Raw genomic sequence first — 15,237 nt, 5'->3', positions numbered from 1 at the left:
ATTTGGACCTAGATTTTCCAGTTGACCTGATAGAAGTCTTTAAAATTATGAAGGGGTTTGATAGGGTAGACGTAGAGTAGATGTTTCCACTTGTGGGAGAGTCCAAATCTAGGGACCATAATTATAAGATTGTCCCTAATAAATCCAATAAGGTATTCAGGAGCAACTTCTTTACTCAGAGTGGTGAGAATGTGGAAGTCGCTATTACATGGGGTAGAAGAGGCGAATAGCGGAAGCTAGATAAGTACATGAGGGAGAAAGGAAAAGAAGGGTATATAGGGTGAAATGAAGTAAGGTGGGAGGAGGCTCATGTGGAGCATAAACACCGGCATAGACCTGTTGGGCCGAATGGCCTGTTCCTGTGCTGTAAATTCTATGTAAAAAATGGTAAGCCGTCTTCAAGCACATTGCAACTCGTTGAACTGTTATTCTGATTTAACTTGTTTAAGTAGATTTGTCTGTATTTGTTATTTTCTTCTCTCTCTGAGTTGTGTCTGTTTCTCTCATTCTGTCTGGATAGATAAGATTAAACTGGAGTTAGCCATTTAAAAAACAATAGCTTGATAAAACAAGTTTTAATCGCTGTGTTAACATGGCATCTATACTTTTGCTCATGTTCCTCTGGTGAGAGGAAGTAGGTAATGCTCAGAGATCTAAATTGATTTGGAGTGGACAGGGTAGAAGTACTTAACGAAAATGCAAAAAATCATTCTTTAAAAATAAAAATCTTCTTGGGAGAGCACTCTCTCAGGCTTCGTGGAGAATAATTCTGGTGTCTTCAACATTTGTATCCTTCGTTAGCCTTTCATGCTGATTTTTATTTCGTCTAATACAAGTGAAGGATAGTTGGGTAAAGGCCCTTGTCCCACTGCGGTTTCAATGTATTTACTTGTCACACATCATAAGTGTACGTTCAGGGCTGTTTCTGATTTGTCAACTTTTTTGGGACTTTGTCAGCTTCACTAGATTTTTCAAGGTTGGCATGTATGTACTTAGGCTTTTCATTTAGTCGACAAAATTTGTTTTAACCTTCAGTTATTTTTCAGTTAGGCCTGAAGTAAGCGAATGTTACTCAGAGCTCAGTACCAGTTGTTGTTTTACAATTATGGAAAAATTGATTTTTTTTTTTTTAAATGGTGAGAAACTTAAATGTTGGTGTTCAGAGGGATTTGGGTGTCCTTGTTCATTAAACACAGGAAGTTAACATGCAGTTACAGCAAGCAATTAGGAAGGCAAATAATAAGTTGGCCTTAATTGCAAGGGGGTTGGAGTACAAGAGTAAGGAAATCTTGCTGCACTTGTACAGGGCTCTGGTGAAACCACACCTAGTGCACTGTGTACAGTTTTGGTCTCCTTACCTAAGGCGGTGCAACGAAGGTTCACTAGATTGATTCCTGGGATGAGAGTGGTGTCCTCTGATGAGAGATTGAGTAAAATGGGCCTATATTCTCTGGAGTTTAGAAGAATGAGAGGTGATCTCATTGAAACGTATAAAATTCTTAGAGGGCTTGACAGGATGGATGCTGAAAGGATGTTTCCATTGGCTGGAGAGTGTAAGACCAGGGGACATAGTCTCAGGGTACAGGGTCGGACATTTAAGGCTGAGATGAGGAGGAATTTCTTCACTTGGAGGGTTGTGAATCTTTGGAATTCTCTACCCCAGAGGGCTGTGGATGCTCAGTCGTTGAGTATATTCAAGACTGAGATCAATAGATTTTTGGACTTCAAGGGAATCAAGGGATAGCAGGTTCGGCAGGAAAGTGGAGTTGAGGTCGAAGACCAGCCATGATCTGATTGAATGGCGGAGCAGGCTCGAAGGGCCTTATGGCCTACTCCAGCTCCTATTTCTTATGTTCTTATTTTCTTGCGTTCTTATGATCAACAGGGTACGAGAAGCTGCCATGACAGGTTTGATGGAATTAACAATACTCCTGGTGCAGACTCACCCTCAGCTTATTTCTCCTGATATGTGAGTAGAAAAATTTTTCACTGGTTCCAGTTATTATTTTAGTTTACTGTGAGATTACTTATCCCCTTTATTAACTACCAGATGTTAAGTCCTTAATGTAACCTGTACATTAACGGTGCAATGAGTTATTGAAGGAATGTATTTTCATAATTGAAAATGGGCAAAGATTTGATATCAAAAACTTTAGTTTTATGTAAATTTCATTATTGTAAGTTCTCTTCATCTACTGTCCATCTGCCCTTAACACCTCTGCTGTCAAAAGGATATGCAGTTTACCTACTCCCAGACCACCAACTATGTACCCTGTAGTGACTCAGCAGCAGGTGTTAGGGACTACATGCAACGTGTGACCATCCCTTTTAATTTCCGAGTGGGATTGTGCACCTCAGCACTGAGGAATCCAAAAGCCTGGGACCAGACCTCAAACTGAGTTCATGGGACAATGCTGACACAATTAATAACTCTGCTGCATTAATTTTAGTTTGCAGCTGTGACATGGGTCCTGACAACTAGTAAGACAGATGTTGAAGCTTTGTCCAGCGACACCATTAGGTGCAGGAGCACTGATGTCTACATATTAGTGGCGCAATGGAAGTCAGAATTTATTAAGATCAAGTTGGAGAACTACTTTCCAAGTACTGAATGATGCAGTTTGTGACTCCTCTGAGTCAGAGGAAAAGTTGTCAAGTTTAGCAGGCAAACTCAGACTCTCAGCACCATGAGAAAGGATGGGAATATGTATGCATGGTGCTGGAGAGGAATTGGGGCGATGACCTGACTATGGCTTCATTGTTTTAAATGGCAGCATTGCCACTCCAGAGACGTGAGCACATAGTCCAGGCTGACACTTCAGTGCAGCACTGTCATAGGTCTTTAGTTAAACCGAGGCCCCATCTGCACTCTCAGGTGGATGTAAAGGATGTCATGGCACTATTTTGAAGAAGAGCAGGGGAGTTTGCCTCCAAGTCCTGGCCAATATTTATTCCTCAACCAACATCATCAAAACAAATTATCTGGTCATTATCACATTGCTATTTGTGGGACCTTGCTGTGCTTAAATTGGTTGCTGCATTTCCTATATTACAGCAGTGACTACACTTCAAAAATACTTAGTTGGCTTTGGGACGTCCTGAGACTGTGAAAGGCGCTAAATAAATGCAATTCTGTCTCTGCCTGTCTGTCTTTCTTTTAAGATTTGAATTTATATAGCGCCTTTCACAACCTCAGGACATCAAAAAGCATTTTACAGTCAATGAAGTACTTTTGAAGTGTGGTTACTTTTGTAATGTAGGGACCGTGGCAGCCAATTTGCGCATAGCAAGGTTTCACAAACAGCAATGTGATAATGACCAGATAATCTGTTTGTGATGTTGATTAATCTTTTAAGAATTAGAACCAGAGAATTCTGTCGCGTGATGCTAACGTCTTCCGCTTTTGTGCAGATGTAAACAAATGATGTGCTACTTGGCTCAACTGTCAGCCGAGAAGATCGATCGATTCCGAGCACATGCTGGCTCAGTTTTTCTTCGAATCCTACATTTTGATAACCCTGTAGTTCCACATGTTCCACACCGGGAGGAGCTAGAGAACATTTTTCCACGGTGAGTTGTTAAAAGACCTGGACTTTAGCTCTCTCTATTTCCTTTGCATGTATAACCTGTTGTATAATTTTGATAATTGCATATAACTGAAATCTATGTAAAATGTGCATTAAAGGTTGATGCACTGGATCAGACAAAAAGGTTTTAAAGCATAAACAAACAAAAACAGCCTATTCTCAATAAGGTGCTGTAAAATATGCTGTCAAACTTTCAAATTAAAACACCCCTCTCATAGAAAAAATACATTCCTAGTGTTTTCAAGAGTGAGAGGAGAATGCTGAGCAGGCTACGGGAACGATTAGGGGTGGAGGATGACTCAAAGCACAGATAGAGAGTTATGAATGAAGGGAGATAGGTAGCAAGGCAAAGTGGATTTTGGAGAGAGTCCCAAAGAGAAGCAGTGTGGTGGCTGCAAAATGAGCTAACAAGGGTGACACAGAGGACTGTGCAGTATTCTGGAGTTGTAGAAGTTGATGGTGAAACAAAATGTCCAACAGCTTTGGCCCTAATTCATTTCAATTTGATTCCTTTAGCGCTCATAGTTATTTAGAGAAACAAAGTAGAAAGGTGTTTGGGAAAACAACAATGAAAACCTTTATACAACTAAAAACCAACATTAGTACAGAATAATTATTAAAGAAAATAATGAGTTAAGTTTAGTCTTGCCGAATATGTACCCTGGTAACTCACTAATTTAAACCTATAAAGATACGTTGAATGGGGTTGCTTAGTGATTTTGTGCTAATATGTCAAACTCAGGGACCACAGTGAATAAGAAGCCGATATAGCATCTTTTACGCTAGCCTGCTATCTGATTGGCTATTTGGCGTCAGAGCAAATTGGTCAACTTGTAATTTTATCAGCTTCCTGATCCAGAAATTGAGATTCTCTTAATATCAAGCTTTTTTTGTTTGATTTTAAAATCAAAATTCTTTCAGAACCTGGAATTTCTCGTGGTCGCACACTACCATAGCATCAACACCAGCTATGATGGTGCAAAGTGATTCCTTCTCTTTTCAATCGCAAGCGAAGATTTGCAATGCCACCGCTTTCAGTCCTGACCCAGGCACCTGCTATTTTTGAATGGCACAGCAGCTATGCAACAGCAGTGTGCTGAAAGAAACAAGAGTAGGGCGTTAAGCCCCTCAAGCCTGTCTGCCATTTAATTAGATCATGGCTGATCTGCATCTTAACTCCATCTACCTGCCTTGGTTCCGTAATGCCCTTGCCTAACAAAAATCTATCAATCACAGTTTTGAAATTTTCAATTGACCCCCAGCCTCAACAGCTTTTTGGGGAGAAGAGTTCCAGATTGCCACTACCCTTTGTGTGAAGACATGCTTCATGACATCACCCTGAATGGCCTAGCTCTAATTTTAAGGTTATGCCCCCTCGTTCTGGACTGCGCCATCTCTCTATCTCTCTATCTACCCTATCAACTCCTTTAATTATCTTAAACGCCACAACTAGATCACCCCTTAATATTATATACTCAAGGGAATACAAGCCTAGCCAATAATTTAACCCTTTTAGCCCCGGTATCATTCTGGTGAATTTGCGCTGCACCCACTCTAAGGCCATTATACCCTTCTTGAGGTGCAGTGCCCAAAACTAGTACTCTAAATGGGGTCTTACCAGAGCTTTAGATAACTGTAACATAATTTCCACCCCTTTGTATTCCTGCCCTCTTGAGATAAAGGCCAACATTCCATTAGCCTTTTAAATTATTTTTTGTACCTGTTCACTAGCTTTGAGTGATTTCTGTACTTGGACCCCTAAATCTCTCTCTTCTTCCACAGTTCCTGGCTTCTCACCGTTTAGAAAATACTCTGATCTAGCTTTCTTAGGTGCAAAGTGGATAACCTCACGCTTCCTCACATTGACAGAAGAAACCAGATTTTATCTAACTTGCTTTAAATAAAAGCATTACAAATTTTGTAAAAATTTCCTTTCAACATTGTTTAAAAAAATTATAAATATAGACATGTGCATACTGCTCCTTCAAAAATACATTACTTTTTTTTTCGTCATCAAAATAAACCACCACATTGTGTTTTGTAGGTCTTTTGTAAGCTGAAATACCTGTTGTAATGTTTAATTTGATCCTGTGCAGTACATAGAATAAAACATAGCTCATGGTTTTATTCTTTAATTCCAGATCAGAATTTGAAACTCTTAACTGGAGTGCACCCTCTCAAGCCTTCCCTCCTATAACAAAACTCCTAGGGCTCCCAATTTACCAGTACCGTGTTCTGCTGGGTCTCACTGTGTCAGTAGGAGGACTTACTGAATCTACGGTATGTAAATGCATATAATGTCAAATTACCAGAGGTAGAAATTCTCATTGATTACATGCTAACGTTTGAAAATAATCTGTAGAGCACCCAGAAAGTAACATGTACTTAGCAGGGGGCGGGGGTGGGGGTGGGGGGCGGAATCATGAAAAAAACAAACTGAAACTGCTAATTAATACTTTCAATAAACATCCTCGGTGAATCAGTGAAGTTCCAGAAAGTATTTTCTAAAATCGCTACAGAATAACTCTTCACAAAAAAAACAAGAGTTGCTGTATCTAAATGATTCAGTTTGCAGAATCTGTGCACTTCTAATGTATAGCCTACTGACAGAAATAGAGAAGACTATCGTATCATTACAAGTATTAAGTAATCTTTGTCATGGCATATTGCCTTTTCAAACTCTAATCCTGTTGTGTGAAAATGTCAGAAGATAATAAAGTAGAAGCAACCTGTAAATGTACAGTCACATTCAGCATTTTAAGAGACCTGGGTTTTCTTTTTATTGAGAAGCCAAAAATGGCTGGAGCATTGTTAATGGGAAAAGTTTCACGGTGAACAGATATCATTTTAAAATCGACCTATGACCTAGACAAACAAAGACTACTTTGACAAAAGCAAAATACTGCAGATGCTGGAAATCTGAAATAAAAACAGGAAATGCTGGAAACATTCATCAGGTCAGGCAGCATCTGTGGAGAGAGAAACAGAGTTAATGTTTCAGATCAAAAACCTTTCGTCAGAACTGGAAGATGTTAAAGGAAGTTAAAGATCTTTGACCTGAGACGTTAACTCTGTTTCATTCTTCACACTTGCTGAGCTTCTCCAGCATTTTATGTTTTTATTTTTAACTACTCTATAATCTGCGTGCTGTTGTGCACAAAGAGATGTACTGTGTCGTTTAAATTTAATGCCACAAAAATACATTAATATTTTTGATTGTTATTAAAGATATGTTCAAATTGATCTCCAGCAGTGATCCCATATAACTTGGGTGCCAAATCTTGAACCAGTGGGATTGTCAATCCTAGACAGGTGGTTTAAGGCACAGAGAGAACTCTTTGTAGTTGGGTAAGCTTGGTTGCAACTTACTAACAGCATTGAGATAAGAGTTGCAAGCAGACTGAATGCAGTACGAGCAATTCTTACCTGAATACTAATAATTTGCAAACAACTCCCACAACAGGTTACATGACAGATCTGGGCTTACTTGAGATAGCCATCCCAGATTGATATATTGCCTTTAAAATGATTGTTAGGTTCAGGAAATGAGAGACCTGGGGGTTCACGTACACAAATCTTTGAAGGTGTCAGGTCAAGTTGATAAGGCTGTTAAAAAAAAGCTTACAGGATCCTGGGCTTTATAATAGAAGCATAGAGTACACAAGCAAAGAAATTATGCTAAACCTTTATAAATCATTGGTTAGGCCTCAGCTGGAGTATTGTGTCCAACTCTGGGCACCACACTATATGAAGGACGTGAAGGCATTGGTGAGGGTGCAGAGGAGATTTACTAGAATGGTACCAGGGATGAGGGACTTCAGTTATGTGGAGAGACTAGAGAAGCTGGGATTGTTCTCTTTAGAGCAGAGATGCTTACGGAGAGATTTAATAGAGGTGTTAAAAATGATGATGGGTTTTGATAGAGTAGATAGGGAGAAACTGTTTCCACTGGCAGGAGGGTCGATAACCAGAGGACACGATTTTAAGATAATTGGCAAAAGAACCAAGGGGGTGATGAGGATAATTTTTTTTTACGCAGGAAGTTATGATCTGGAATGCACTGCCTGAAAGGGTGGTGGAAGCAGATTCAGTGGTAACTTTCAAAAGGGAATTGGATAAATACTTGAAAAGGAAACATTTGCAGAACTATGGGGAAAAAGCAAGGGAGTGGGACTAATGGGATAGCTCTTTCAAAGAGCCAGCACAGGCATGATGGGTTGAATCGCTTTGTTCTATGCTGTAAGATTGTATGATACTATAGGTGAACTTGTATCTTAATGGGCACCATTGCAGTCATAGAGGAATAAATACCATAGGTTTTCTGCAAAGTTTTGGTGTGGCCTGAATACAGATTGACAGACATGAATCAAAAGTGTGTTAGTATTGTATATAGATGCAATAGTTGTACCTTGGAGAAACTGGAGCAAACAATTTATTGATGTAACTAAACAGACAAAGCATTTTAGTCCATTTGGGTTTCGTTCTGAGCAATCTATAGCGTTCCTTCTAAACAGCAGATTCCTCAGAAAGAAATTAGCTGGATTTGAAGTAATTTGTGCCCACACTTTGATTTCAGTCTTACTCAAGTCTCCATTGACAAGAAAAGTTATGGAAGAGTGGGTTAACTGATCTTTGACACTGAAGCCGAGTTCTAGTTATTGCCAAGGTTGGAGGAAGCGATATATACGTGGAAGTGAAGTATACCGCATTGCGTCAACTCCTGTGTAACAGTTGGAAAATTATGTATTTTTTTCCTAACCATTTGCTCCTCTTCTGAAGGCCTTGACTGCTTACTTGGGGTATGGTTCCAAGGATGCTGGTCATCCTCTGATTCCTCATCACAGTGATCATTATTTATATGTGAGCTTTGACAATGCTTATTGGCAGCCTATTCAACTGTTGGGGCATCACAGCTAAGTTTGAGACGACTGTTATCTGATGTCCACACATACACATTTCTGGCAGGAGTGATTGGATTCTCATCAGGAGTGGAAGATATGTCTGTTTTCTTCCCCTCCGTGTCCAAGGGCACTGAGGCTAATTGCAGTACCCCAACTACCACTCTGCATGAGATCTGCCAAATCAGCACAGATTGAGGATCAAACCTATGACTTTCCTGATCCGTGTAGCTGAGCTTCTCATTGTCTAAACCCACTGAACCATCAGGTGACCCAGACTTACAAGCAATTGTTTTTAAAATGAAAGTTAAGACTGAACTGTTAGCTGATATTTGACTTTGAATCTTTTGAACTGAAACATTTTGCCAACTATATATCCTTACAGATGGTATTGTTGATAGGTAATTTTCTGGTGGCCCCAAAACCTTGTTTGCAGAGTTTGAATTGATCTTTGTTCATATTTTTGCTTTCAACTGTAGAAAATGCTTAAACCCTGCCCTAGTAACTGTCTCAGGATATTTATCATAGTTAGGAACATAGGAACAGAAGTAGGCCATTCAGCCCCTTGAGCTTGTTCCGCCATTCAATTAGACCATAGCTGATCAGTATCTTAACTCCATCTATCCGCTTTGGTTCCGTAACCATTAATACACTTGCCTAACAAAAATCTATCAATCTCAGTTTTGAAATTTTCAATTGACCTAGCCGCAACAGTTTTTTTGGGGGGAGAGAGTTCCAGATTTCCACTACCCTTTGTGTGAAGAAGTGTAATTATAATACTGATTTCTGGTTGTAATGAAGCTATATTGAAATTAGAAGAAAGTTCAATTCCAGAAAAGTGGTATAGAACACTGCTATTGAATTACGGTATGATAATGTAATACTCAGATTATCACAAATAAATATCCTTCCACACACACAGTGCAAATTCACTACTGGGTTTGATCAAAATCTTGATTTAATGGCATAAAACTACATTTTGAATATGCTAATTCTGCTAGATTGTTGTATGTGTGGCTTTATGGAATGGATGCCATTTCACTTGCATGCAAAGCCAACCCAAGCCTCAGTTTAAAATAGCATTCCATCACATTTGGGCTAAGACTGCTTAGAATAGTTACATGAACATTTTGAACTAAATTAAAGCTTTCTCTTTAACCAGATATGAAACCCCTTTAATCAAAATTAATGTAGTTACAGACTTTTTCCTTCCATAATATTCCGATTACCTTTGTTGTGGTATGAGACTTTCAAACTGATTTTCTTCAGAAAATTAAAATTTTTTAGACTGTCCCAGTCTGTTTCTTAAACCCTTTGCCGAAGTTGTCACTGCAGACTTGACGTGTCGGTTGCGGTTAGAACGAGACATCATTTGTCTTTTGTTGCGCAAGAATTTGACCAATACTACCCATTGGTACAGTTGAACTACCATCATTGAACGAACCAGAATCAATTTAGCATTCACATAATGGCAATTTCAGTGTAGGCAGATCTGCTTGAAAACAGGTTTAATTATTCCCAGAATGCTTTCTGCTTTTGCTTTGTAATAACTTGACGATGTGCTGAAAACAACAGGTCATTTTCAGACATCTAGATTTTCTACCCAGCAAAGAAATCTATAACCTTAGAGTACTTTAGAAATATTCTTTATTGTTTGGTATTATTTGCTGTATTTTTATTTAATATAATCACCTTAGCTTTTGTGGTGAAAGTACTAACAATAGAACATAGTGGATACTTACCAGTGAAATGATACCAATAAAGAAGTCACAGTTACTAAGAAGAAAACTGAAATGGACAATGTGCAGAACAGTACCTGTCAGTAAATTAAATTCTCCTGTGCTTAGGAAATCTTAACTAATGAAATCTGTAAAGATTCCTTAGCACGTTATCCTAATCTGACTCTTTGTATATCACTGTGTGTGTTATATGAATAATTTATGTGCTAAATAAATTGGTTTACGGCTTATCTCAGATGGTAAAGCAGATTATTTAAATTTAGAAGTAAAGTTTAAATTTCATGTAAAATAGTTTAGTAGCAGTGAGAGCAGCTGACACTGTTGTATCAGTAACTGAGTTAATAGGAAAGATTTTCCTGGGTCTGTGCCCAGCTGTGCTGGATCACCTGGGCAGCAACTATCAGAAAATTAGACAGGTTGGATCAAGCACCTATAAAGAAACATGTCCAATTTTCTTCCGTTTAAACTAATGGAAGGACAGTTAGGCAGGTTCCTTTACAGGCATGTGCTCTGACCCGCACACTTTTCCAATATTCACTCTGCCCAGGCGATCCAGCATGTCTTGGTGCAGACCTGGGAAAATCTCCTCTAATGTGTCTGAGAATGTCTCAGTAATCACTATACGAGATACATTAGTTCATTTTAGTAGGTAGCTGAATGAACATTGAAAGCTTATCATTTGAAGTTTCATGGACAAAGAACTAATAGAGTGTTAAAGTCCTATGGAATTGGAGAAGTACTGAAAACCTGAATAAGGGAAACGTTGGAAAAAGTAATGGTTTATTTTTCTATAATTATGATTATGGTTTTTAGGGTGATGCAGTTCTGTTAGTTTAAATATTTTTTTTAAACATTGAGTACTGATAATATCAGAAAAAGGTTTAAAAGTGCTCAATAGTGTGAATGAGCTAAAATTAATATAAACAATTGAATTGACACAGTCACTCTTAGATGATTGTCTGGGGTAACTATATTGTCACTGTAGGATTCTTAACTTCACCAAGCTGGTTCAACAATTATGTCATCATCACTTACTGTTTGAACAAAAAAAAGGTTCAATAAAGAAAGACAAAGGCACATTAATGTTCAGTGTAATCCTTGTAACTTTGGTTTTTAAAACTGAGATCCCCCCTTTAATATTCTGGATAACTTGACATTCAAATTTCAGAATCGGTTCTATGCCGTTTTATCACATTGGGGACACTAGTGAAAATCTCTGCAATGGCATGCAAGCTTCGTCCCTGGACCAGGATTAACCAGGGTTAAATTTAAGGTTATGGCATTTTTGGGATGTATGTTGTAGAAGACAGTTGTCTCTTTACAGAATATTCACATGTGACTGCAAATTGAATTTACTAGAACAGAGGCAAACAAAATTAATGAGAGAGAAGATATTCCAAGTCTTTCCAGGTCAGTTGGAACCACAAGACCAATTGTTCTGGGTATTGCATTGTGAACATTAGCTGCCATGAAATGCTTTATAATACTACTTGGCAAACAGTCATCACACACATAACTTCCTGCCCAAGTTTTGTATATAATAGAAGCATTTTAACACCATTAAAAGTACCTGCATTAGGTGAGGTATAATCATGCCCTGTTGACCTTGTAGAATCAACGTCTGTTGAATGGTATTAGCAGGAGAATATACAAAATGCGCTCAAATAAATATATGATATATATGTCGATCATAATGATAGAGGACGGCACATTTCACTATTTCACTAACAGAAAAACCTTATAAATGGAAGTTGTTGTTATTTATACAGCACCTTTAACATAAAAAATGTCCCAAGGTGCATCACAGATGGGCATTTGGAAAACAAAAATGTCAGCAAAGGAGAGATTAGGAAGGGTGAACAAAAGCATGGTTCAACAGATGGATTTTTGGAAGTTTTTACAGGAGGAGTGTCAGAAAAATTTAGGAAAGGAATTCCAGTGAGTAAGATGCAAGTTACTGAAAGCTCTGCCACCAATGGTGGGTGAAGGGAGGGAAGGTCAGAGCCAGAGGAGCAGGAATTTCTGGTGGGGGTTATATGGTTGGAGGAGGTTGTGGAGATGGGGTTAGGGGGTTGGGGTGAGACTATGGAAGGATTTATAGATAAGGACAAAGATTTTAAATTTAATGAGTTGGGAGTTGGAGAACCAATCTTGGTCAGTGAGGGCAGAGAGATGGGCAAGCAGGATATATGCAGCAGAGTTGTAGATATGCTAGAGGGTGAAGGATGCGACAACAAGAGTAATGGAGTAATCAAGCGTGTATCACGATTACATCAGTGGAGGGACTGAGGCATCGCAGAGGTGGGCAATGTTACAAAGTGAAAGTAAGTGATCTATGTGATGGAAAAAATAAAATACCTTTGCTATAACATGGCTCCTAGTAACAAAATAAAACAGAGAGCTTGTACAAATTCATCCCAGTTTTTGGGGGGAGGGTGTCTCTTTGATGCCATCTAATACCTTCCTTCCCCTGGTCTATGCTAGGCTGTGGACCTTACAACAGTGACTACACTTCAAAAGTACTTGATTGGCTGTAAACGCTTTGGGACGTCCCGAGGTCTTAAAAAAAGCTATATAAATGCAAGTCTGTCTTTCCTTCCGTTCCTTCCTTTCTTTCTTTCAATTTTCTAGGCAGAAATAGTCCTGTCATTTTCTTTTCACCCTGATGTGGGGCGCTCCTTTTTGCGTAAAAAAAACAAGCAACTCAGCCAAAAACTGGTGAAAGTCCCTCGAGGAAGATAGACAAGTTCAAATAAGAAGCAAGGCAGGGACTGTAACACTAGAGCTTCTGAGCTGCCAAGTAAATGGTTTCCTTTAATTGGCTTCTTTTTAACAGACATATCTGTAACAATGGCTACTATTATAGTAGTTTTGCTTTTATTTGGCAAGCATATTGTGGTTTGGCTCATAGGAATCAATAACGTGGCACTATTTACTTTGTACAATCAAACCAAATTCTGATAGTCATAGTTAATGAAGGAAAATTCCCCATAAAAAAACACAAACAAAAAATTGTCAATCATTTTATTTTACCAGCAGTCTGGGTTGTTATACACTTGATAATTCTCTTATCTTACATTTAGTGTCATCAAGGCTAGCTCAGAGTTGTTAGAGGATTATTTATTTTTGGGGAGTGGCCCACAAGCTCTTACTATCTGACCTGAGAAGTGGTGGCTCAGTTTCTATTAGCGCTTATGTTTCTTACTTTACTGCATTCACCTACTTGAATTTCATGCGCCCGAGGGTTAAGTCTGCATCTCAGTGGTGGTCAGTGTCTTGTTTCCAATTTTTTTTATATGTGACTTGCACAGTTCCATAATGCTTAATAGTCGGGTGCAACGACAAAAAGTTTGGATATTCCTGACTTATCTAGGAGCATATGAACAGGAGTAGGCCATTCAGCCCCTCGAGCCTATTCCGCAATTCAATTGGATCATGGCTGACTGGTATCTTAACTCCATCTATCCACCTTTGTTCTGTAACACATAATTCTCTTGCCTAACAAAAACCTATCAATCTCAGTTTTGAAATTTCAAATGACCTAGCCGCAATAGCCTTTTTTGGTGTGGATGGGGGGGGAGTTCCAGATTTGCACCACCTTTTGTGTGAAGAAGTGCTTCCTGACATCACCCCTGAACAGCCTTGCTCTAATTTTAAAGTTATGCCTCCAGAAGTTAAAGTTCTGGATTCCCCCACTAGAGGAAATAGGGTAGATAGAGAGGAACTATCAACACCTTTAATCATCTTAAACACCTCAATTAGATCACCCCTTAATCTTCCATACTCAAGGGAATACAAGCCTAGTCTATGCAACCTGTCCTCATCATTTAACTCTTTTAGCCCAGGTATCATTCTGGTGAATCTGCGCTGCACCCCCTCTAAGGCCAATATATCCTTCCTGCGGTGCAGTGCCCAGAACTGAACTCTACTTTAAATGGGGTCTAGCCATCCAATCATGAATATTTTTGTTAAAATTATACCACCCTTTTTTCTTTGATATTTTCAAAGCATATATTGGCATCTGGCTAAACATAAAAAGAAAACTGTCTTACATTTGAGATGTCTAAATTGTCTTATGTTTGAGCATTTTATTTCAGAACTTAGAATTAATATGATACAGGGCTGCGTTATTTTACTTTTAAACGTTACCCAGTGTAAGAGGAATGTGGCCAGTTTTTAAAAAAAAATTATTGTAAAACTTGCAAGAGGTTGATTTTAAAATAAATTTTAAGTTATCACACTTTTTTAAAATCAGACCTTTTTTTCTTAAACGTTGTGCTTTGGCTCACTTGTTTTGGCAAAAGAATAAACCCAAGTGCTCAAATGTTTCAGTTTATGAACACACACAAATCCAGAATTTAATAGCAGGAATTGGTTATTCAGTTTTATCTAGCTGATTTTGTGCCAATTTTCTCCTGTTTTTTTTCCCCCTTACCTCCCTTGTTTGCTCCTGCTGGGATATGATTCCACAGACAAAGTGTCCATTCCTCATCTGAGAGTCGAGACAGAGTGTCGTCCGACTTTTTGACTGGGGGTTAGTGGGGGGCATCATCGCCTAAACCAATACTGTCCTCCCCCAACGTCCACTTTTCACTAGGGATTACAGAATAGGAATTAGGAACAGAAACCTTGGCTGATTTTTTTTTTCCAATTCTGTGTCCAGGGCCTGTAAGGCTATTTTAGTGCCCTAGTGCTAAGATCAACTAATTTTCAGTCTGTATGACTCAGTTATTGGCTTTAACAAGTGAGTCATCAAGAGCTCTTTCAGCAGTTGATTAACACTTTAAGGATGAGAGCAATATTTCTTCACCATCATCAAATATATATTGGTTCCGTGAGAGCATTGTTGAAATTTACTTACGTTCTGAGGGTCTGTGCATTTTTAATGAAGCTTAGTTTCCCATAAATATTTAGTTTTACCCACATTGGATCTGGAATATGTGTGACCTATATTCAATTAAATAAAGCAATTTACCTTTTCTATTTCCCGCCCCCCGCCATGAGGCACACTGT

General features: G+C 38.7%; 1 protein-coding gene across 1 annotated transcript in view; it reads left to right on the top strand.

Annotated features, from left to right (window-relative positions):
* tbcd (tubulin folding cofactor D) overlaps positions 1-15,237 on the top strand; it is a 259,910-nt gene that overhangs the window by 224,810 nt on the left and 19,863 nt on the right. The window contains exons 30-32 of the mRNA XM_068004296.1: positions 1,886-1,969; positions 3,412-3,570; positions 5,729-5,867. Coding sequence (XP_067860397.1) covers positions 1,886-1,969; positions 3,412-3,570; positions 5,729-5,867 — 382 coding nt within the window. The remainder of the gene's footprint in view (positions 1-1,885; positions 1,970-3,411; positions 3,571-5,728; positions 5,868-15,237) is intronic.

Source organism: Heptranchias perlo, chromosome 23 (genome assembly GCF_035084215.1).
Source record: "Heptranchias perlo isolate sHepPer1 chromosome 23, sHepPer1.hap1, whole genome shotgun sequence".
In the NCBI taxonomy this organism is placed as follows: Eukaryota; Metazoa; Chordata; class Chondrichthyes; order Hexanchiformes; family Hexanchidae; genus Heptranchias; species Heptranchias perlo.
Note: the sequence above shows the minus strand (reverse complement) of the source record. Positions and strands in the feature narration are given on the sequence as shown.